Source organism: Magnolia sinica, chromosome 4 (genome assembly GCF_029962835.1).
Source record: "Magnolia sinica isolate HGM2019 chromosome 4, MsV1, whole genome shotgun sequence".
Classification (NCBI taxonomy): domain Eukaryota; kingdom Viridiplantae; phylum Streptophyta; class Magnoliopsida; order Magnoliales; family Magnoliaceae; genus Magnolia; species Magnolia sinica.
This window is the reverse complement of record NC_080576.1, coordinates 32,347,483-32,371,781: the sequence shown is the minus strand read 5'-3', so window position 1 is coordinate 32,371,781 and position 24,299 is coordinate 32,347,483. Positions and strand designations below refer to the sequence as shown.

Here is a 24,299-nt window from a genome sequence, read left to right as displayed (position 1 = left end):
TTTATATAAAACTAGACTTAGTAAGATTCAATCTGGTTTTTGAATCACCTAAATCGAAGTTATATTGAAGGATATATGAATTTTTAAACTTGACAAAAAAATCAAGAAATCTGTCCAAATTCCAGTGGTGGGGCCACCCATCTGGTTGTGGATCCGCCACTCCCTGCCACTCTGGCGGGGTGCCACTACTCCTACAGTGGCACCTCTGGTGGTCCAGCAGGGCACCACAGTTCCTGCGGTGGAACCGCCACCGCCTGGTGGATTCCGATGGGGCGTCGTTGCTCCAGCGATGGTGCTGCTGAATTTTTTATTTTTATTTTTTTTACAAAGCTAAATTTTTCCCCACCTTTTTTTCTCTAATATATATATATATATATATATATAACAAAAAAAAAAACTTTCTTTCTTTCTTTATTCATTCAACAAGCATATCTCCCAAACCAGAATGAGTTACTTGACGTACCATATATGATTTTGGGGTAGTAAAAGCTACTTTAGCCAACCAACCTGGCTATTTTTCAAGATTCCATCAGGTCGATGGTCGAAAATCCATTTTATTTTCATTTTTACTATTTATAATAACTTTTGGTTTGATTATAACTCTTCAATGTTTGAGCTTTAAGAGTTGTGTCCAATATGAAAAGTTCTTAGAAAAACTAGAAGAATAAAGTGGTTAAGCCATAGAGGACACTATAAATAGAAAATTTACTATTTATATTAAGTTATGAATTTAAGGAGTTTGAGTTGGAATTTGATTTTGGAACTTCTTACAAGGTTTGGTATCACTATTTAAAGGATTGTAAATTCATTTTTATTATCTACCAATGGAATTTCAAATTTTCTAAAATTGATTTCTATTTTCTTATTTTCCTCGTGAATTCAAGGTATACATGTGAGGAGTCCACAGAAGCTCTATGGATTCGGAGTAGTTATACATGATATATTTACAAGGGTTTGAATTTAATTACCAAATCAACTTTAATATCTCTAGTTAGTGAATGGTTGTAATAAGCCTATTGAAATATATACTTTGCTCAAAAATGCCAAGATTCTAAGTATCGGATGGGCCACAAGTATATGGTCATGTCCAAGTGACTAAGAAACGATTTTTAACTGTTTATTTACATGGACAATATTTGAACGATGCTAATCACTATATTAAAGTAATTATAGTGATGCATTTGATAATCTAGTTGTTTTAGGATATCATTAATGGGTTATGTGCCCAATGGTTTAATAGTTTAGTGGCATATTACATATGCAACTCTTGGAAGTATTTTAAATGTAATCCAAGCTCTCACCGAGGATTTCAAACCAAACAACCAAGGGAATTAAAATCCCCTCAATTCCATGGTGTCAAATGATCCTTAACTATTTCTTCGAGGAACAAAGCCACAGTGTCCATATTCCGTAAAACTTTAACTTTGTACTTGTTAGTCGAGTTTCTATTACATTCGAATCACTTATCCTATTGAGTCTTTGAACTCCTACGTTGAATTTTGATCACTTGAGCGACAATTTACAAAATTCACTCGTTCCAAGCCAGAATCACACGTACTTAAACACTTCGTAAGCGACAAAACTAACCAAGGCGGTCCTAAGTTTCTGATTTCTAAGTTAAAGTTCCAAAGCATCACGAAATTAGAGATTTGATCCAATTATTCATCATTTCTAAGTTTATATTCAAAATCATCAAACAATATGTGATTTTATCATAGAATTCAGTTTCTAAGTTTTGAGTTTTAAAACATAACCAAATAGGGAATTTGGTCCTTGATTCATTGTCCTTAGTTTACTGTATTTCCTATAGTATTGAATACTCCTAAAACTAGGGAAACCCTCTTTTAGGTTCAAACCTCAAATTTTAAGTGTCTCATCACCTAGTAATTGTGGTTTTTATAGTCCTCATTTCTAAGGTCCTGGTTATCTCAATAATCCGCTCTGATACCAATTTGTAATGCCCTGAAAATCATCACCTGAGTATATAGACTCTGATCCTGATTTCTCGGGTGTTAACTAAATAAATGCATGTGTGACTTAGTTTAGATTCACATTCATTTCACACACAAGCAATCAGAGTAGCACAATTTAAATTAGCAGATCTAAAGCAAGGTAGAGATAACAATATTCAATAAACATAGGGCTAAGAGCAGAAATACAATTCCAATAGTGGTGATCGCCCAAAATGAGGATTATACAAGTCACAATGTACATACCCAAGATGATGAAAGTGTAAAGTTTTTCATTTTCAATCTATCCTTCAAAACATAATGACGGTGGCACAAGCCGATCTATGCCTACCCGTTTAAGGGCTAGCTAGTACCTGCATCAATAATATTACCTAGTTGGTGTTTTAAAACACCATCCTAGGTGGGGAGTGAGTAGCTAACTTAGTGGTTACATTAGTTCTAAATTACACATGTTATCAACTCAATCAACACAATTAAAGACAAACAAGACATCAAATATTTCCTAAATACTCTTCTTAAATGTATGAATGAGATTATGAAATGATGTATGTACCTCGCGATCCAACACTCCCTCACAAGCGACTTCAACACCTATTTCAAAAATGCCAATACTCCCTTATCACGCAACTCGAACACTAAATCGCTACATCCTATCTAATGCAATGCGATTGATGTGTATGTTAGTCAAGTAATTATTAAGTTCTATTCATCCAGCATATTAGCCAAGCTAGGATACCCTCATTTTATCATGGATCAACTAAATCACTAGGCTTGGGGTGGCTGAAGCAGCTCATTACCTATGTCCCTTGATCCGTATTTGGGTATACCAACTAGATGACAACTCCCCAATCAATGTGAAGCTAACACTGGCCTGACCAATTGGCTCGACCGATCCCACATCAAGGACTTGAAAGACACAGTCTGGACGCACAAGGTTAAGAGACCCATTGACGGGCGGCAAATGCCCATAAATGACATAGAGTCATTAACCAAACACAAATGTGGAATGGTCATGACATCATTACAGTTTGATGTACTAGGTTCATAGCCTTCCTGGTTACTCATTGGTCACTACGAGGAGGCTCATCACTCCGACATAGGCCGACAGCTCTAACACGGTGTCTCATACCACCATGCCTGGCTCATGAGTCTTGTGGATCATACCAATAACAGTTATAAGTAAACCCATTCAATGAGAATGAGGGTATCCAAGATTCTATTTGTCATTGTCATACATTGTGAATACACATGGTCACTTGACTATTGGGATAATTCGATTGACTTGGAGAACTCCAGCACAACCGACATTGGGTGCGCGCATCCCGTATAGTTCAGTTACTGTTAGTTGTTCGTGTTCGACCCGAGTCGACTGAACAAGTCTAGGTGGCCGACCAAACTCAGGCCTCCTCTTAAATTGGGTGATTAGCCGACTGACCTAACATCGTTGGCAATTCTAATATCATTATAAACCTAGTAAATCATCATTGGATCATTGCAAGGTTTCATAAGAATCATAGTTTCAACAATGCAAACACTTGGGCATTTCATCAAACATGTGAACCTCAATGGAGTAATACATTCACTGAAACATTTTATCAAACACGTGAGCATCAACAAATCAACACATTCAATCTAACATTCAATCAAACATATGAGCATCATTAGAATAACACGTTTAATCACTTAGGCATTCTATCAAACATGTGAGCATGCATAGACAAGCAATGACACATATTACAATCAAACACAAAATATGAACATGCTAGATATTTATAAATCATTCACCACAAGAAATCATTAACTGAGACCCTCAAGAGTCGATAAATGGAAACCTATGCATAATGGTTCGCACCTTAAGAGGGGATTTCCAATCTTTAAGATCTTGGGATTGAGAATTTGGGTAAAATCACTAATTCCTAAATCAAAATTAAAAAAAACACCATTAATGACTAGAAATCTACACTATGTTACTTAATTGAAGGGTAATATACAATTTTTACCTCCAATTCTTAGCATGGGTGAATTTGATGGAAGTTTGGTGGTAGCCAACGGTTTAGTTGAAGAAATACCAACCCTTCCAGCATCAAGATTTCCCTCACTCACACACATACACACATACTCTCTCTGCCTTCTCTTTCTCTTTATTTTCTCTCCATCACTCTCTCTTTCTCTTCTCCTTTGCCCAAGCTAGGGCATGAAATTCGTATGGGAGAACGGGTGCCTAAATAAAGGTCTTGTATAGTTTCAAAAATTGTGCAAATGGCCCTAAGGGCTAGATTTTCATTATACTAGCCCTATGGGAGGGTGTTTTTAACCTTTGGAGCCAACTATGGGGTGTAGGAGTTGATATACACCATATGATAATTAACCCTAATGATGATCTACGTAGAGATACGATTGGCCGGCCATTTGGATGCGTTGATCGACGAGTATGATCAAAAGTCTGTTCGACGGTCACCGATGGTCGATCGGGGCCACGACTATACAGATATGTGTGGGGATATATCTTTATCGGTTCCCTGACTTTGGATGTGATCTAATGGTAGAAAAGCCACAACTTCATGAAAGAGTAGAAGGTTCATTTTACTTAAGTTTCAGGTTTTAGCCTTTGGTATTTGCTTATTTCAAGCACTCGACCTCTGGCTCAAGTTGTACAGTTCTGGATACTATATTGATTTACCACCCGCGATGGACGTCAAACCCATTAAGATGAATATTATTCTATAGTTTTGAAACTAGTGGCCCACTAACATGCGGTCTAGAGTTCGTTTGGATAATCAAGGCATTTCTGGAATGAATTAGGTATTAAGATTTCTTATGTGCAATGACTAAGGTTTGGATTAGCTAAGTTCATAGTGTGGCCTATTCGCAACTATCGGAAACAACGATTCATTCATAATCACTCTAAACCATCAGTTCTTATGCTAGTCGAGTAACTGAGTCAATTTGGTTTATTAATTAAGATTTGACTAGTAATCGTCTCAGCTTTGGGTAGATCTTTAATTTAGTTGTGCTCGTCTTGATTAGTCAGTAGTAGGTCGGCTGGATTTGGGCCCTATATGAACAAATCATGAGGCTAAACTCGATGCTTAAGTTATTTGGCAAATTCATTAGCTTCCTATGGTTAATTAATCGGATTTGTGCGGTTCTTTACCGGTACCACTCGCGTATAGGCTCACCTTGAATGTCAAGGCTCAGTAAGTGACAATGTAGGTTAATTATAATGAAAATTTTCAAGGATTTTTGAAAATCCAAAATAGCGAAAATCTAGGACGTTACACCTGTTTTGGAATCCCATATTAGGTCTAGCCCCGGAGGGGTTGGCCTTAGCATTGGATTTGCAAAAGTCAAACCGCCTTCCCACAGATGCTTTAAGGTATTACTCGATATCTAACACTACTTAGTACAATTGTTCAATAGTGTCTATCTCTTTGGCGAGCAATTCTCTCCTGATGTTAGGACGGAGACCCGTTTTGAAACGAGCAAGGGTAAGTACTGGGTCCTCATCAACCTCACAGCGGGTCGAGTATTCTTCAAACTTTTCGATATAGTCCGCAGCACTCATGGAACCCTATCGAAGAGACTGCCACTCCTCAATCAATCATAAGCGATAAGAGAAAGGGAGGTACTTTTCTTTAAGCGTTTCTTTCATTTCTACCCAATGAACTATTGGGAGTTCCCTCACTCTTTCTTTCTTTCGCTTAACCGTCGCCCAAAACCTCTTTGCTTGACCCACAAACTTCATCTTGGCAAATCGGACTCGTCGAGCATCCGACATATCATACCACTCAAAATAGTGGTCCATATCCGTCAGCCAATTTAGAAAGGCTTTAGGGTCCAAGTGGCCATCAAATGTAGAGGTATCCATCCTAACTCTCTTGAGGAGTTGTGCATCTAGGTCATATTAATCATGGTGTCCTTCGCGAGGTGGGTGTATTCGTACGCGCCCATGACCAGCTCCTTAGCCGCCTCCATTCTTTGGTCCAACCTCCTGACCAACTGCCTGAGATTGGGCATCTTCCCCAGTGGTGGGGTTTGCCCTGAAGGAGGCCTCTATTTCTTCTAGGTGTTTATCTATGCGTTGTTCCAAGTGCTTATTCAAGGACTCAACCTACTAGGCTAACTTGGCCATTGTTTCTTGCAGTTGCTCCATGTTTAGTGTGGGGTGCAAACCGAAACCATGACCCGTACGTGTGGGCATACACTGACTTGCTCAACCTAAGGACCTACTACGGCAACTATATGCGTCTAAAACTAAATGACCCTACGAGACTCTATATGAAGGAGACTACACACTGTTATTAAAATTCACCTATATATGATGGACTGAATGCATGAAGGACTCAAACAAACTAAACCCTAAATATGTGGTGAATTTCCCTAGAAGAACCCTAGGCTCTGATACCAAATTTGATGTAGGACATAAATTTAAATATGATATGCAAGATTTCAGGCTTAGATCATACCAGTTCAGAAACAATCACACAAATTCCACATCCCACATAAAAATCCAAACATTCAATTAAAGGGGAATCTATGCGGGTCCAGGTCTATATACGTTAGGCTGGATCAATGAAAATTATGATCTAAATAATACTCAAAGGGAAATAGAAATCAATCACACATGCATAAGAATCAGTCCTTAATTCAAGGGATTCCCCAATCTCAATTCAAGGAACCTTAGGGTGAGAAAATATCTTAGAGAAAACGTACTGTAGGGCTAGGATTCATAAAAAACAGCTATGAGAGGATAAAAGAGGACAAAAACCTGAGCTAAAAGACGATCCCGCGTATGGGCAGCGGGCACATGCGCAGGCACCCGGCCGCACATGTGAGAGGGCGTCGTTTGAAGAAAAGCTCTCCTTACCCCCGGTCAGCCAGGGGGATGCTCCAAAATTCCGAAGTTTCGGGTTGATTCGAGCTACGACTTATGCGTGGTGCTCCGTCGAAGTTTCAGCTCGCCTGCGGGCCGAAATCTGGAAACCTTTTGTAATGAAGAAAACTGATGCAACAAAAGGACGAATTCGAAGTACGGATGGTGGTGGAAGATGAAAAAAAAGAGATGATAGAGGATGAAGATGGGTGAATCATGAACAATGTGGCTTTGCACCACAGTAATTAGCCATTCGAAAAGGGAGGGTTTCGCACCCACTTTTGAATTCTTCCACAACTCACGAAGAGAGCAGAAAAATAAAGCAGGAATTTTTTTATTAATTTGAATGAATCAAAAGAACTACAAGGGGTACCTATTTATAGGGAAAATCCTATACCCCAAAAACTCGCACCATGTGCGCAACCTATTACTTGATGATGAAGTAAACTAAATTAAAAATCAAATAAAGAATTTTAAAGTATTCACGATGTTCTAAATAATAATAATAAGCAAAACCTAAAATATGAAATCAATCCGACGAATGCGCCACGATCATGAGATCCCATGATGGGGTTTTCTTGACTATTGGGCCCACTTTTCCGAACCAAAACTTGTCTTCTAGTTAGGAGGCCCTTCCTGGACGTCGTCATCGAGCCAAATAAATGATAGGGTCCTCCTTCTGCGAATGTACGAGCGTAAGGGTGGTGGTGTGCGGGCGTGCGTGTGCACGATGTCCTCATCAAATATCTTACAAGTCAGGGGAGGGCTTTCTAGATTTAACTTGGTCGCTTCCAAGAATCACTAAAAATAATTCTGTCCAACCTATGTCACATTGTGGAAGACACATGATTAAATTGGGAAGGAAAACAGGAAATATGCTTCTGATGAGAATTCCATAATCCAATCAGTTATGGAATTAGAGTGCAGGACATCTCTTAAAAGGGATTTGAAGCAGGAGAAACACCTGGTTAGAAGGATCATGCACCTAAAGTTTAGTCGGGCTACAGCTTGGTTGCAATGAATATCATGAAATTTCAGCCTAGTTTGGACAGAAGATCATGGAATTTCATGATATCTGGTGCAACCAAACATACCCTAAAACAAAAATCAGGTGTAGGCTGCAGAGATTCTTAAAAGTGAAGGAAAAATGGATCCTCTACTGCTATTCCAAAAAAAAAAAAAAAATGGAAACCTTTATGTTGTGAGAGTTTCTCCCCTATATTTTCCCTTTTGGAGTTCGAAGCAAGTGCCAACGGAATTTTATGTTTATGGAGATGACTGATAAGGCAGTTAGCACCTGGAAGTGCTTTTGCATTCGGCCACCTATAAAAATGAAAATAAATCAGGCATTTGTAATGTCCAAATTCCACATTGATTGCATCCATTCACTGGCTAATGTAACTACACATTTAAAACATGGTAACATTATCATCTCTATGAATGGAAACACAAGCGATTACATTAGCAGATTTAATCCTTTCTCATCATAACATTGAAGATCACTTATGATATTACTATTTGAATAGATGCCCTATTTCTCTCTAATTGGAGATACTTGTCTTAACGCTCTCTGATTTAGGTAAGCCCAAGATGAACATTATAGACTGTCCAGCTTCTGCCTAAAACCCATGCCAGGGAGTTGATGTAATCAACCTATGCTGTCTATTACATTGTGCCTATGGGAGTTTTGTGCTATCATTGCTGGTCCCAAGCTTAGGTAAAGGAGGGTTGGGTCAGATTGGCAGCTGGCCTCAAACTTATGGCACAACCTCCATCATGAATCTGAACAATATAAATACTTGCTATATGATTTTGTTGTTGTGCTAAAACTCAGCAGATCATTTCTGTTTTCTTGCACCAGATAATCATCTGCAATTGGCCAAGCAACTATACTTGCAGGGTAAGAAGTCCCCGGGCAAAAGGATAACTGGTTTTCAGGTAATGCACCACCTCTGCATTATTTCTGGCTTTAATCTTATCATGCCTTTTTTCTTAAATTATTATTCTTTCTTCATCTTCTTTCTTTATTGAATTGAGTTACCAATTTTGTGAATAGGATTCTTATTAAACAATCGTGTGAATTATTTTTTGAATGACTATCAGGTGTAAGATTCAAAAAAATAAAAATAAAAATTTTGAAGATATATATATATATTTACAAATTTTTTAGCTAATTTCTGAACAAGTTAAAAATCAATGATGGATTTGAGGTCCATCGCTCTACTCATATTAGACAGATCTTATCCAAACCATCCATGTGATGTGGAATCCCATGAAACGACCCAGTAATCCACGACGGACGAAAGCCGTCGTTTATTTAGTTTTACAACATTTTCGGCAGCCACAAATTCACGATTTTGGCACTAAAAGCATTCAGCTATATATAGTCATGGTCACCTGCGCGGCACGTGCACACCTTTGCACACGTGTCATGGGCGTCAAATCCAAACCATCCATGTGATGTTGAATTCCATGAAATCACAAGGGACAAATTTTCACCATGATCTAAATTTCTGGTGAGCCATAGCAAAGAGATGCAAATCAAGGGAGGAAACTGTTTTCATTTTTCATGGCCCACTAAAGTTTTGGATCAAAGTAAAAATTGGGGCCGGGGGGTTTAATGATGTTCTTCATGTGATGTGGGCCCAATATCTGAACTGTCCATGTGATAGAGCACCCCATGAAACCCCTTGGTGCCCAACTTTTGCCCTAATCCAAAATTTTGGTGGGCGTTGTAACTTAATGACCATTCAATTGCTTCTCTTTTATAATTTTGGACGCGCACTCCAATTTTATAATTAACTGCTGATCTCCTACAACCGGCCATCTCTCTCTTTCAAAATCAACTACATTCCCTAAACAAAATGGAATATGGGAAAAGAAATCTTATCAGATTCAATCTGAAGCACTCTTACAAGCAAGCCCTAAATATCGTCCGTTAGCTCTTCACCTCCACCGATACATGCCCACTCTTCAGACACAATCTTTTGGACCCGCCAATAGCCCTCACCTGATGGTTCCAACTGTCTGGCAATGGATTGTCGGTGCTCCACTACTTGCCTGTAACATTTGAAAGATCCAACAAGCAATTCTATGCTACAGGAAAATCCAAGAAGAGGCCCACCCACAATGACCATGTCCATATACTCATGTTCTTCATCTAAAGTTCAAACCACTGATGCTCCATACAAAAGCTACTTGCAGTAGGATTTTCAATCCGAGTCCTCAAATGTGGCATATGTCACGAGATGCGAGCCATCCATCAACTGTTCCTCAATCTGTAGCTGATGCATGAAAATATTATGGACGGTTCCAGACTATCTTCAGTCATGGATTCTGATTCCATCAGTAAATTGGAAACAGCAAAACTACATACCCTTTCTTTTTTCTTTTGGGTAAACGACATATATATCATTAAACAGACATACCTAAACCACATGGAGATGAGTTCAACAAAAGATAAATCACAGAGGGTAGCGCTCAAGTGCGAATCCGGTACCACCATAACCTACAGTGTCACCAGACATGTGGGCCCATGTGATGCTTGAATGAAATCCAAACCGTTCATGGTGAGCCCCTATGCCCCTTTAAATGATGCAGCTATCAGTACCCCGGGAATATTATTGCAGTTTAATGTTCACATAGACAAACCTGTAAACACGAAACACAGGCATGTAGAGATACAAATGCTTGCATGCATGGAGATAAGATGCCAAACTACTACCCAATCATACATGCATGCACATGATGGAAAATGCATATTAAGCTTCTACATCATACATGGTGAATAATATCAAATGAATGTACATGCATGCATATGTATTATGCAACAAAAGGAAACAACAATTAAATCCGAAATTGAATTTCCTAAGCTAAGAGCAAAATCGTCAGCTCCAGGCATGGCCAGATGTGTTCACAGGTCAAAGACTAATCTGATTCAGCTGAGCCATTGGTTCTAATGGTTGTTATAACATTGTCGTGTAAGTGCAACCATTCCCAAAAAGTCCACTAGCCATCGACCCCATATCGGCACTGGACTTGTTCCCCTTCTATAAGTTTCTCCACGGCATCCAAAGGAAGCCCAATCATCTCAAGTGTCTTTACCCATACCATTTGAGAAGTCGCTACATTATGAGCCTCTTCTGATGCATTCATCGGCCGGCAGTCATGAGAGATGTATGCACAGACAGGCCATTCATCAGCCTTTAACACCCCACAATACTCTGGGACCTGTGGATCAGTGGCCGCAAAAAGCGCACTACGAGACCCTACAGTGAAATATGAATATGGCTAGATCTTTACCTTGAGTTCAGTGGAAGAATGTCACAAAAGATAGGAATTGCCGATTGAAAAGACTCACCTTCCTGAGCACTGAATAAGAAATAGGGGATCAGATGATAAGCCGCTTGAACGATTTTAGGTAGATCTCTTGCCTGCAATTTACAAGGAAGTTGGAAATATCGAGTTGGCTTTTTATGCAGGAAACCTTTTAAAATGGAGTGTAGCATCTTATGGCTGGACTGGTTAATCCTCGATCCAACTTTTGTCAGAATTATGCACAAACAAGTTATCAGAGAGCTGACCTGAAGAACCCAATACCCAATAATATCCAAAGAGAATTTATATATATCTTTTATTTAAAAAAATAAAGATGCAGGACAAAAAAAAGTTAGAACTTGTATTTTGTCATGGGAGGGGGGTTTGGATGGATTGACATCCCCACCCTCTTGCTTATATTCACTCAAGTAATAAAACCAAAAATGCCCCCCACTTATTACAATGTCACATGTATACCCAGTGTACCAAATATGACTAAGGGGCTATAAAATAAAGAAAAGAGACTAGATGGACCATACGATTGTACAGCCCTTATTACAACCATCCACGTTCATCAACCTTTAACAAAACTAAATAAATGGCTGGTTAAGTCATGATGGAAGCCAATAAAAAATAAAATAATTTGAAGCTCCTCCTGATACTTGTGTCATTGTGAGCCAGCATGTATCCCCAAGACACATGGGTTGAAGTGGCAAGTCTCTTAAGAATGTCATGCCCTTGTTAGATGATACATGTGGTACGAGAAACTCTCAAGTCCAACCGATTGGACATCCAACCAGCTTAGATATTGGAGATTAGTTAATGGTAATAAATATGGCAAAGAGAAGAATTATTTCTTATGACTTTTGGAAAAGGATGTCAGAGGCTTGGGTGGGCCCCACCTCAACCACCAGGTGCATCACACTATGTTATGCCCATGACAAAAAATCAGTCTCATCCGTGATTCAGGTAGACCACACGATTGGAAACAGTGTACAGAAAAATGCTCACCCTCCAGACGATTTCCTTGGAGTGGCCCACCTGAACCATGTATAGGCATGTGTTCCGCCCTTAGGCCCGAGTTTTGGTGTGGCATATAATGGTTGGAGTGGATTTCATATAGTCATTTATTTATTTTTTAATCATCATGATGGGTCTTGTAAAAAGCAAGGGTGGACATCTCTTTCCCAATTGTTTCCTTTGATGTGATCCATCTAAATCACAGGTTAGCCTGATTTGTTGGCCATGTGCCTAATGTGCGATTACACACCAAATGGTTAGTGAATTTTATATGCACATCATGATGGGCCCCTTAAAAAATAAAGACTGGGCATGTCTCTCATGGTTATTAAAAAAACAATGATATATTAAAAATTTTTATAGGAAGCTCACACTTAATTTTTTACAGGCCTGCTATGACGTGTATTTGAGATCCATTCCGACCATTAGATGTGTAATCCCACATTAGGCCCATGGACAAAAAGTTCAGGCTTACTTGTGATTTAGCCTAGGTGGGCCACAAGCCCACAACGAGGGATACAGTTGGGAGAGAAATGTCTACCCTTGATTTTCACAGGGCCTACCATGATGATTATATGAAATTCACTCCAACAATTAGATGCCACACCAAACTTAACATGGGGCCCAAAAATCAAGCCCATCCGTGATTCAGGTGGGCCACACAAGGGGAAACAATTTGGAGTGTGAGCATTGGCTTGTACACTATTTCCAATCGTGTGGTCCACTTGAATCGCGAATGGGGTTGATTTTTGAGTGTTAGGCCTAACATGGGGTGACACGCCTGGTGGTTGGGGTGGATTCACATAAACACCATGGTGAGGCCCAACCGAGCCACCTAACCCTAATGGTCACCCCTTGTGCCACTAAAAAGGTTTGGAGCTTACATCGTCGTGAAGGTGAGGATGAGTAAAACACTATATATCAGTGTTTTAAACAACGAATAGCATGTAACCTACCATTTGACCCTCTGAAGCATGATATCTTTAATTAAGGTTGTGCTTAGTTGCATCAAATATCATGATTTTTGCACCAAATTAATGATTAATAAGAAATTTCATGATATTTATTGCAACCAAACACAACCTAAAATAATATGAAAAATAGGGGAAAGATTAAGTATAAAGATTTTTTTTTATATATAAAAGGGAATGACACTGATTTAACATTGTTTCTTGTATTATTTTACTAAAATCATTGAAAAGATTAGCTTTTTTTTTAATTATTGAAAATAGAAAAAAAAAATGTAATAAATCATTGAAAACATTAATTGATTTTAATATTTTAGTGAAAAGTAACTTTTGGTGCATGTAGTGTACCCAAATTAGCATGTAGCATAGGCTACACGCAACATAAGCTATATAATATATATATATATATATATATATATATATATAGAGAGAGAGAGAGAGAGAGAGAGAGAGAGAGAGAGAGAGAGAGAGGAATGCTAAGCTGCGCACTAGTTCTCACGAGTTTTCGTGAGAACTGATTTCCGAGGATATGAGCTCAAAATCTGAACTATCCACTTGATGAAGCACCCCATGAAACCCATAGGGCCCAACTTTTACCTTGATCCAAAACTTTGCTAGGCCATGACGAAGGAGAGAGGCAAATCAAGGGAGGAAATTATTTCCTTTTGCCATGGACCACTAGAACTTTGGATCAGGGTAAAAGTTGGGCCCTTAGGGTTTCATAGGTTGCTACATAAGGTGGATGGTTCGGATTTTGGACTCATATTCCCAAAAATGAGTTCTCAAAAAGTTCTCACGAGTTCTCGTGAGAACTGGTGCACAGCTGAGCATTCCTCTCTCTCTCTCTCTCTCTCTCTCTCTCTCTCTCTCTCTCTCTCTCTCTCTAATATATATATATATATATATATATATATATATATATAGACCAATCGGTTGGATCGCAATTTATGGTCCAACCAGCGGATAACTTCCAACCTTTTATGTGAGTACAACATCTAATTTGTCCAGTAGGTTGGCACCACCATGATGATTTCCTTATGCAAAAATTAGCCATGTCCATTCATTGAGAGGACCACACTTGTATTTATCTATTTATCAACACACACACACACACACACACACACACACACACACAGAGTTAGAACTCATTTAGTAGATTGTCTGGATTTTATGCCCACATCACGTGTCAAAAGCTCTCACAAAGTTCCACATCTCTCTCTCTCTCTCTCTCTCTCTCTCTCTCTCTCTCTCTCTCTCTCGCATGAGCGCACCTTTGCACACATGTTATGGACCCAAAATCCGAACGGTCCATGTGATGCGGCACCCCATGAAACCCCCATGGACCAATTTTCACCTTGATCCAAAACTCTAGTGGGCCATAGAAAAGAGATACAAATCAAGGGAGTAAACTGTTTTCTTTTGCCATGGCCCACCAAAGTTTTGGATTAGGGTAAAAGTTGGGCCTTGGGGGTTTCGTGGGGTGCTACATCACATGGATCGTTCAGATTTTGCGTTCACATCACATGTGATGAGTTCTCAAAAGTTCTCACAAGAACTCGTAAGAACCGGTGCACAACTGAGCATTAAATTATGAACAAGATTTTTCTGCAACCAGCTTCAAAACAAAGAAAGCAACCTGACGAGATCTGTTCGGATCGGATCAGGATGAATGGGATTGGTCTGACCTCTCGCTCGGATGTAAGACTCCCGCCGCCGGGTCTTGATTTGTCGTGTCGTTTCAGTCGTCGTGAAGAAAGAAATGAATGAATGTCCTTTTGGCCCTATCCCACCCGCTTACAGCTTAGATTCTGCTGACTCAGATGCTGGTGGTCTAAAGTCGGAGATGCCAATGCTTATCATATCACGGCTTCCAAAGTTGCTAACACAGGGGCTACACTACTATATATATATATATATAGACACACACACACACACACAGTATTTTCATGCAAGTACCAAGAACCTGATTGTGTAAGATTCCATATTCATTTTTTGGTGGATGGGTCTAAGACCCATACTTAGCTTTAGTAAGACAATACTTTGCTTGTGCAAAATGGATAGGATTGGTCTTTTGGGCTTCCACACCTAGCCCTTTGTGGACCAGCTTGGCCCTGTTTTATAGGTCAATAGGTTGGGCCACAGCCCAAACTTCATCCTGATTAACAAATGGGACAGACCTGGACCCAGGTTTCTATTGAAGCATGACCTTAGCCTGTGGCCTGGCACGTTTATGACAGTAATTAGTCAAGCGGGTCTGAATGTCAACCCTTAACTGGTCTAAGGGCTGGCTTTTTTGCCCAATTAATAAACAGGCAGATCAGTCTGAACAGATTAATAGACACGCAGACCATGTGTGGCCGAATCAAACCCATTGGTGCCTCCATGAATGGTCGTCATCAATTTTGGGGGTCAGAACATGCAAAATGATCTTTAAAATAGAAGAAATAGGTTACAACAATAAAATGCATATTGTAATATGAAAGACTATTGATTAGATGACTTACAACATTTGTTTGTACAATCCCAGGCGATACACACATAACACTAACGCCAGCCTCTGCAGGTATCCTCTTATGGAAGATGCTGTTAAACATGACCTGCGATCCAAACCCCATTCCCACCTCATCTTAGTGAAACTTCAAAAAGGTGATAAAAGGAGCTGTGAAGTCATTCATATAAAACCAAAGTGAGATATGCCACACCTGTGCAAGCTTGCTACTTGAGTAACCGACTAAACTTGTATATTTCCGTTTCCCAGAGATCACATTCATATCTTCTGTATCAACAAATCCCACGGCATGCATCTATTAGGAGAAAAAGAAAACGAATCAAGTTCAGTACTTGGTCATTCCAATATGACAAAATACTTTGAAATCTACATAACCTTTTAAAGAAAATGACCAAATACTTTGATATTCTTAAAAGACCAAATTAATCCTGATAACATACAATTAGCAACACACTGCAGATTTCTTGGATATGATATGAGAAGTCCAATAAAAAGTTCAATTATCAACTAAGTTAATGAGTGTTCAAGGAAAAAAAAAAAAATCAACTACCCTTGCCGTCAGTCAAGGTTACCCTAACAATTTAGTTATAAAGCAGACATCCAAAAGGAATCTTTTGCAGCATCCACTACTAACATGGCATTTCTGAATGAGCATGTTTGGCAACATGCTAATTAGGGCTCTTCTAGGAAAGTGGACTTGGAGGTTAGGATCTGAGGAAGGTAATTTGTGGAATTCTTTAATTAAGCGCAAATATGGGTGCTCAAAAGGGGGCTGGTGGACTAAATCTTCATCCATATATAGATCTGCAGCGGTGTGGAAAGGAGTGCTATCGATTAAGGAAGAAGTTCTCAAAGAGACCGGTTTTTCAGTTGGAAGAGGAGATAGGATCAGTTTCTGGTCAGATCCATGGGTAGGGGACGGAATCTTAAAAGAAAAATTCCCGTGTATTTTCCGCATTGTGGCTAATCAGGATATCTCAGTTGCTGCATCTTATTCTGTGAATGGGGGTACTGTAGTATGGAATGTTGAGTGCAGAAGAAATCTCAGGGACATCGAGGTTGAAGAGTATGTGGCCCTTCTAAACTATATTCAAGAAGTCAAAGTAGATGCGGAAAGTGAAGATAAGTTAGTTTGGAACAAACATAAATCAGGAAAGTTTACTGTTAAATCGTTTTACAGATGCATTGACATAGGAATGGATAAGGAAGAAAAGATCTACACCAACAAAATCTGGAAGTACAAAGCTCCTCCAAAGATTGTTGCTTTTTCTTGGCTTGTGGGCAAGAACAGAGTTCTCACGATTGATAACCTAAGAAAAAGAGGGATGACACTCACGAATGTCTGCCTTTGCTGTATGTCTAATGAGGAAACGGTGAATCATCTATTCATACACTGCCCCTTCATCAGTCACATCTGGAAGGACATGCTATCTCGTTTCGAAATGAATTGGGCAGCCCCAAGATCAGCAGGTAGTTTTTTAAAGGCTTGGCATGGGATTCATTTTGAGAAGAACAAGTTGCCACTATGGAGAATGGCTCTGCTAGCTGTTTGGTGGGCAGTTTGGGAAGAAAGAAATGACAGATGTTTTAACGGGATATCCAAATCAGCAGATTACGTCGTGACTAGAGCTAGATTGTTAATTGTTGAATGGGCTGTTAACGTATAAAAATTAAAGGGCTGTAATCTGCTTTTTTTAGGCTTCTAGTAGGCTGCGTAGCTCCCTCGGCAGTGCAGCCTATTTCTTTTGTATTTCCGTTTTTTTTCCCTTAATCTAATTTGTGACTTTTCAAAGACAAAAAAAAAAAAAAAGATCACCCCATGGAGATTCATGATCATCATCATCATGACATCATCTAAGCTTTCTCCCAATTAATTGGGGTCGGCTACATGAATCTTGTTCCGTCATTCCACTCTATCAAGGGCCAGACCTTCAGTTAGACCACAGGTCTTCAAGTCTTTTCTTACTACCTCCATCCACATTCTTCCAGACCTTCTCCCCTTGCCCTCTTAGAGCCATCAACTTGTACCAACTCACTCATAATTGACGCGGTTCTTGGTCTCCGTTGGACATGAGCAAACCATTTAACTCTACTTTCCTTCATCTTATTGTTAGTGCACTGATTTGTGCACCTTGTTTGTTAATCACGTGAATCCATGTGTCATATGGTTGGTTGAGCTCTTAAAAGCTAAAGCTGAAGACACAAGAAGATGCAGAGCATAAAGGAGTAAAGAACAGGTAAATAAGGTAAATTGGTAACCCTAATCTTGACCTAAAACAACCCTTGAACCTCTAAATGATTATGGCCTAATAGGTAAACCTTGTTGATCATCCTTAGCCTTAGGAGCCTAATTGAAACATGATAAGATCGAATATAGAGGTCCCGAGCTGCTGGAAATCATACTGCCCAAACCAGCAGACTCGTTAGTGTGCTCGAGCAAAGCTCGATCGATCGAGTCGATCGACCAAACATGACAAAATACGTCTAGCAAGCACTAGCCTAAATATGATTTAGTTCAAGCGCTCGAGGCACGAGCTCGATCGATCGAAGAATCTCTAATTCCTCTCAAGTGATCGAGCTCGATCGATCGAACATTGCCAAAACAGTCCAACGAGTTCACTACACCATTTTCGGCCTAGCTCGATCAATCGAGCCTAGCCGTTAGAGATTCGTTGGATCCTTCATGTTATAAATATTGTATTCAGATCTTTCGGTAATTCATGAATTTTGTCATTTTAGAGACCCTAGTGCATCCCAAGCTCTACCAAACTTTTACGCTCTATCACAATGAAATCGATGCTCTCTTGTTAGTGATTATTCACTCTAATGAGCATTCCAAGTTCCTTTACAAAAAAATCATGATCTCAAGCCTTCTCTAGAGTTTAGATATCGATTCTATTAGCAAATCCTAGTGTCTATCAACCACTAGAGTGTCCATCAAGGAGAATCCCATAGGAGTTTAACTTTCCATTACTTGTAGGAGATTCTACCTAACTCCCATCACCTTGGTCACTTCAAAGGAGCATTGCATGCAAGGTTTTTGATCTTAAAGCTAGAGCATTGGCAAAGCATCGGCGTCAACGATCGGGGAGCAAAAAGTGAGCTGATTAAAGCACAAGAGAGCATAAATCAAATAACCCGAGAATGCACTACAAAAGGGCTCAATCCGACAAGTTGTCAATTGTAAGATTCCTCACACTCCTTCCTTGTGTAGGATTGAGTGTAGAGTTTGTAAATCAAACTAGCGTAGGTTCTTGTGTAGGACCATATCGCCAACGACACGGGTGAGTACGTGTGCAAGTCCTTGTGCAGGCTACCGACACGGGTGTGTACATGGTAAGTCCTTGTGTAGACCACTGACACAAGTGTGTACTGGTAAGTCCATGTTAGGCCATCGACACAAGTGAGTATGTGGGTAACTCCTTGTATAGGCCTCTGGTGAGAATGTATGCTTGTAAAGGTTAGACGTAAACCTAATTTAAAACCTCTGATAGTGAAATCCGGTACACTCATTGTTGAGTGCGTCTGCCGGGAGTGGAGTACGGAAACCGAATCACTATATATGCTTGCGTTTGGGATTGTCATTTGAGCATTTATTTAATTATGCTTATGTGATTGATTAGTGAATTATATGCATGCATGATTAGATAAATGCTAGGAGTTAATAGTTAGCACTTCCCATACATACATGTACACTATCATTTATAGACTAGTTACTTAGCATGTTGCATCTATTGTAGTCTATGTGATTGGACCCACTATTGACTTGCAAACCTTAAGTGTTAAATTTTTTACTTAGTTTAAATAAGTAATTGTGTTAATTGGCAAAAAATTTATTTGGTCATAATCTCCCCCCGATATAGCCATTTATTCCTTAACTTTGTGAAGCTTCTTTGTATAGTTGTGGTAGATTATCCTATCCTACCACATAATTTCAATTGGTATCAGAGCAATGTGTCCCATATCGGTATCGGTTGTGTAACGGTGCCCTCCGAAACCGATACGGATACGGGGGCGTAACAGCGATACGAGGGCATAACGGCTCGTAATGGCGCAAATTTTTTTTTTTTTGCCAAAAAAATATGAAAAAAATATGGATTAAATCCGGAATATTCTAAGCATTCCAAATATGCATTCATTTATAAATTGGAACATGTTTATGGTGGTGTAACGGTCCACTCTTTAGTGAGAAGTTGTATCGGACTGTCTGATGATTTTATGAACCAGATAACCTGAATCTGACTACAAAATTCATATATTTAATTTTCTAAATATCTAATTTATATACTAAACAATTTGATATCATTTCTCCCAATAGTTCTTTTAAAAAATGAAATTAAATTCAGGTAGATCGGGTTGCCAATTTGGGGCTGACTTGGAGGACCAATCCATGCCCCAAATCAGCCTCAAATTCATGCAATTTATTGGCATTATCCCACTTGTGAATTGGTGGACATTTATTGGATAGTGAATCATGAAAAAAAATCAAAAGGCCCTATTTTAAAAAATAAGCGTCCACAAATTAACAATTAAAACTATTCAAACAATTTGATTTTGGCATTTTGAGTTAGCAATTACAGTCCATAATTTAATTAGTAAATTTTAAGTTAATACATGTCTCGTGTACAATTTTTTAAGGGCTCGAATTAGGTAGGACTCAGATTATGAAGTGTAGCACACGAGTGTCAAAGTTTTTTGGACCCCACTCGTGATGAATGTGTTATATCCACATTGTCCATCCATTTTGCCAAATAATTTTAGGGCATGAGCCCAAAAATGAGGCAGATCCAAAGCTCGAATTAGGCGGGACTCGGATTGTGAAGTGTAGCACACAAGTGTCAAAGTTTTTTGGGCCCCACCCGTGATGAATGTGTTATATCCACACCGTCCATCCACGTTAGTGTGACCCTACTAACAGGTTAGATGGAAAATAAACATTACAGTGGACCCTAAGAAATTTTTAATGGTGAGCATTCTATAACCACTGTTTCCTATGCTGTGGTCCACCTGAGATTTGGATCTTACTAATTTTTTGAATCATAACCTAAAATGATGTGGCAAAATGGATGGACGGCATGGATAAAATACATACAGCATGGTGGGGCCCATGTGGCACGTGTACATTTTATTAAATTGTGCAACGTGCTGCGTAACGCATACCAGTCCATTCATTTGACGCAAGCAAGTCCTATGGGTCTGATCATGAGGTATGTGTTATATCTAAACCATCCATTCATTTGACGAGCTCGTCTTAAGGCTTGACACGAAAAATAATACAGATCTAATTATCGAGTGGACCACATAGCAAAAAGCAGTGGGGGATTGAACGTCTACCATTAAAACCCTTTTTGGGATCACAAAACTTTTGGATCAATATGAAATTTGTTTTTCCTCTTCATTCAGGTCTTTTTGACCTTTTGAACAGATTGGATGGAAAATAAACATTATGGTGGGCCTACGAATTTTTTAACGATGAAAATCATCATCTCGCTGCTATTTTTAGTGTGGTCCAGACAATCTTTGGATACGATTTATTTTTTGGCTAATGCTCTAAAATGATATTTAAAAATAGATGAATGGTGTAGATATAATAAATACATCACCGTGGAGCCCACGTAACTTTGATCTCCTTTGAACCGTTCGTACAACTCGGAGCTTGAGGACTGTCAACGCTCGTCTTAGCATGACACGTACCTCCAGCTGGTGCGTGGTACACCTCCGAAAGAAAAAAAAAAGAAGGGAGAGAGGGAAACTGAAAAGAAAAAAGAGGGAAAGAAGAGAGAGAGAGAGAGAGAGAGAGAGAGAGAGAGAGAGACGAAGAAGAAGAAGAAGCAGCAACAGCAGTAGGCCACCGCGGCCGCAGCCGCAGCCGCAGCCACAGCTTCCCAAGAATAAGAAGAAGAGGAAGAAGAAGAAGAAGAAGAAGAAAAGAAAGAAAGAAAAAGGTAAGTATTTGTTTTTTTCCTATTTTTTAAGGCCCGTAACAGCCATTACGGGTCAATAACAGCCGTTTCGCCGTAATGCGCCCATAACGGCCGTTACAATAGTAAAATCAGGGCATCACCCGTTACGCCCCCATATCGCGTAACAGACCCCACCGTTACCGTTACATATCGGCCGTTACGGCCGATACGTAATCGATATGGGACACCCTGTATCAGAGTGGGTTCCTCCTGAAAGGCTTAACCCCCCCAGAGTGAGATCCGAAGGAGCCTTTGAATGATGTCTTCCTATAAGGGGAAAGCTAAGGTTATCCAAGAGCATGAACATTTTTATAAATCTAGTCCAAGTAAGCCTATTAGGGACAATAGAGGATTTGAACTTGATGGTCACATATTTGCCTCTACCCCTCCAATAATCCAAATGGACTTATCTACTTCTGGATTTGAGCCTCTCCCATTTGCCATGCTTGTGAAAATGTTGGGCACCTTAAATTTGAATGAGTAATCTAAAAAATGGCCCAATCCAACTCAGTCTCAAACCAAAGTGATAAATACTTCGTAACTGAGATTAGCACACTAATGGAGAAGCATCACTAAAGGATCATCGAAAAGAAGAAGAAGAAGAAGAAGAAGAAGAAGAGTTTTCGACTATTCCTAAAAAGATCGATCATATGAAGGTGTTGCTGAAACCAATTACCCGGTTTAATGAAAAGGCCAAGTCAATGCTAATTAAGGGTAAGAATTATCTATGTACGACTCACATAGATATATCCCCTACCAAACATAGATCTTCAACTAGGAAATCATCTAAGAGAGATTAATCTAGGAAAATCACTCCCCCTCCTGAATATAATCCAAGTCCTGGGAAATTCACACCCAAGTGGGTTGTGAAGAGGGATAGGCAACCTTCGGAGGTCTATGAGGGCAAATTGAAAAATCAAAGGATTCTAGCCTCATTCTGTGCTTATTGGTAAATTCGAGGATTCTAACTTCTTTTTTTTTATATATATAGTTTAGCTCTAAAGTTGCTTGATTTTATTATCATATGTTTATTGCTAGACTATCATTGGTCATTCCTATTTCAATTGGTACATCTCTTGAATGACCTTAATAATCATGCTCCTTATTATTAATGTTATATACACAATATTTCTTTGTTAGTATGTGCTTATAGTAATATGTATGACTTATAGAGTTTATTTCCATTTTATGATTTTCTTAGTATATTCATGTAACTAACTCTTTGTCAAACACTGACAAAAAGAGGGAGAAAGATCAAGTCCCACCAAAACAAGTTTAATTCTGTTTTGTAGGATTGGTTTGTTATTGCAGAAATTGATGAAGATAGGGAGAGCAATTATGGAGAGCATTGTTAGTGTCACGTCTTGTTTGTATCGAGTTGTAAATCATTTATATTTGACATGTAATATTTTGTGTTGTCTCGGTATGTCATTGGTATGGACCATGACATTGTCTATGTTAGGTTTTTGTCACGTAATTGAAAAATGGAGTGATTGTTAGTGCACTAATTTGTGCACCTTATTTCAATCACGTGAGTCCATGTGTCATGTAGTCGGTTGAGCCCTTGAAAGCTGAAGACTGAAGACACAAGAGTACATGGAGCATCAATGAGTAAAGAACAGTAAATAAGGTATCTTAGTGACCCTAACCTCGACCCAAAGAAACCCTTGAACCTTTAGATGATCATGGCCTAATAGGTAAACCTTGTTTGATCACCTCTTAGCCTTAGGATCTTAATCGAAATATGATAAAATAGGCTATAAAGGTGTCAAGTTGCTGGAAATCATACTACCCAAACCAACAGACTCATTGGTGTGCTTGAGCAAAGCTCGATCGATCGAGTCGATTAACTGAACATAACAAAAAATGTCTAGCAAGCATTGTCCTAAATATGATTTAGTTCAAGCGCTCGAGGCACGAGTTCAATCAATTGAGGAATCTTCGATTTCTCCCGAGCGATCGAGCTCGATCGATTGAACATGGCCAAAACAGTCCAACGAGTTCACTGGACCATTTTCGGCCTGGCTCAATCAATCGAGGGCTAGGCTCGATCAATCAAACCTAACCGTTAAAGATTCACTGGAGCCTTCTTGTTATATATTGCATTCGGATCTTTGGATAATTCGTAAATTTTGGCATTTTAGAGACCCTAGTGCATCTCAAGATCTACTAAACCTCCTAGACTCCATCCCAATGAGATTCATGCTCTCTTCTTAGTAATTCTTCACTCTAATGAGCATTCCAAGCTCATCTACAACAAGATCATGATCTCAAGCCTTCTCCGGAGTTTAGACACCAATTATATTGGTAAATCCGAGTGTCTATCAATCTCTAAAGTGTCCATCAAAGAGAATCCCCCAGGAGTTCAACTTTCCATTAGTTGAAGGAGATTCTACCCAAATCTCATCACCTTGGTCACCACAAAAGAGCATCGCATGCAAGGTGTCTGATCTTGGAGCTGAAGCATTGGCGTCAACGATCAGGGGAGCAAAACAATGGCTGATTAAGGCACGAGAGACATCGATCAAACAACCCAAGATGGCGCTACAAAAGGGCTCAATCCAATAAGTTGTCAATTGTAAGAGTCTTCACACTCCTTTTTGTAGGATTGAGTATAGAGTTTGTAAACCAAACTCCATAGGTTCTTGTGTAGGATCGTATCGCCACTGACACGGGTGA

The 24,299-nt window shown here is 39.3% G+C and overlaps 1 protein-coding gene and 1 long non-coding RNA gene across 3 annotated transcripts in view; one reads left to right on the top strand and one right to left on the bottom strand.

The window, feature by feature from the left end:
- Positions 1-7,590: 7,590 nt before the first annotated feature.
- On the top strand, positions 7,591-8,840 carry LOC131244442 (uncharacterized). The gene is made up of 2 exons (XR_009170281.1): positions 7,591-8,560; positions 8,705-8,840. It is a non-coding gene; the product is annotated as an uncharacterized LOC131244442 (long non-coding RNA).
- A 1,764-nt stretch (positions 8,841-10,604) lies between these two features.
- LOC131242973 (dehydrogenase/reductase SDR family member FEY-like) overlaps positions 10,605-24,299 on the bottom strand; it is a 40,078-nt gene continuing 26,383 nt past the window's right edge. For both annotated transcript variants that reach the window (XM_058241991.1, XM_058241990.1), the window contains 4 exons: positions 15,851-15,952; positions 15,653-15,745; positions 11,204-11,276; positions 10,605-11,111 (listed from right to left, as the gene is read on the bottom strand). In XM_058241991.1, the coding sequence (XP_058097974.1) occupies positions 10,852-11,111; positions 11,204-11,276; positions 15,653-15,745; positions 15,851-15,952 (528 nt within the window). In that variant the 3' untranslated portion in view covers positions 10,605-10,851. The remainder of the gene's footprint in view (positions 11,112-11,203; positions 11,277-15,652; positions 15,746-15,850; positions 15,953-24,299) is intronic.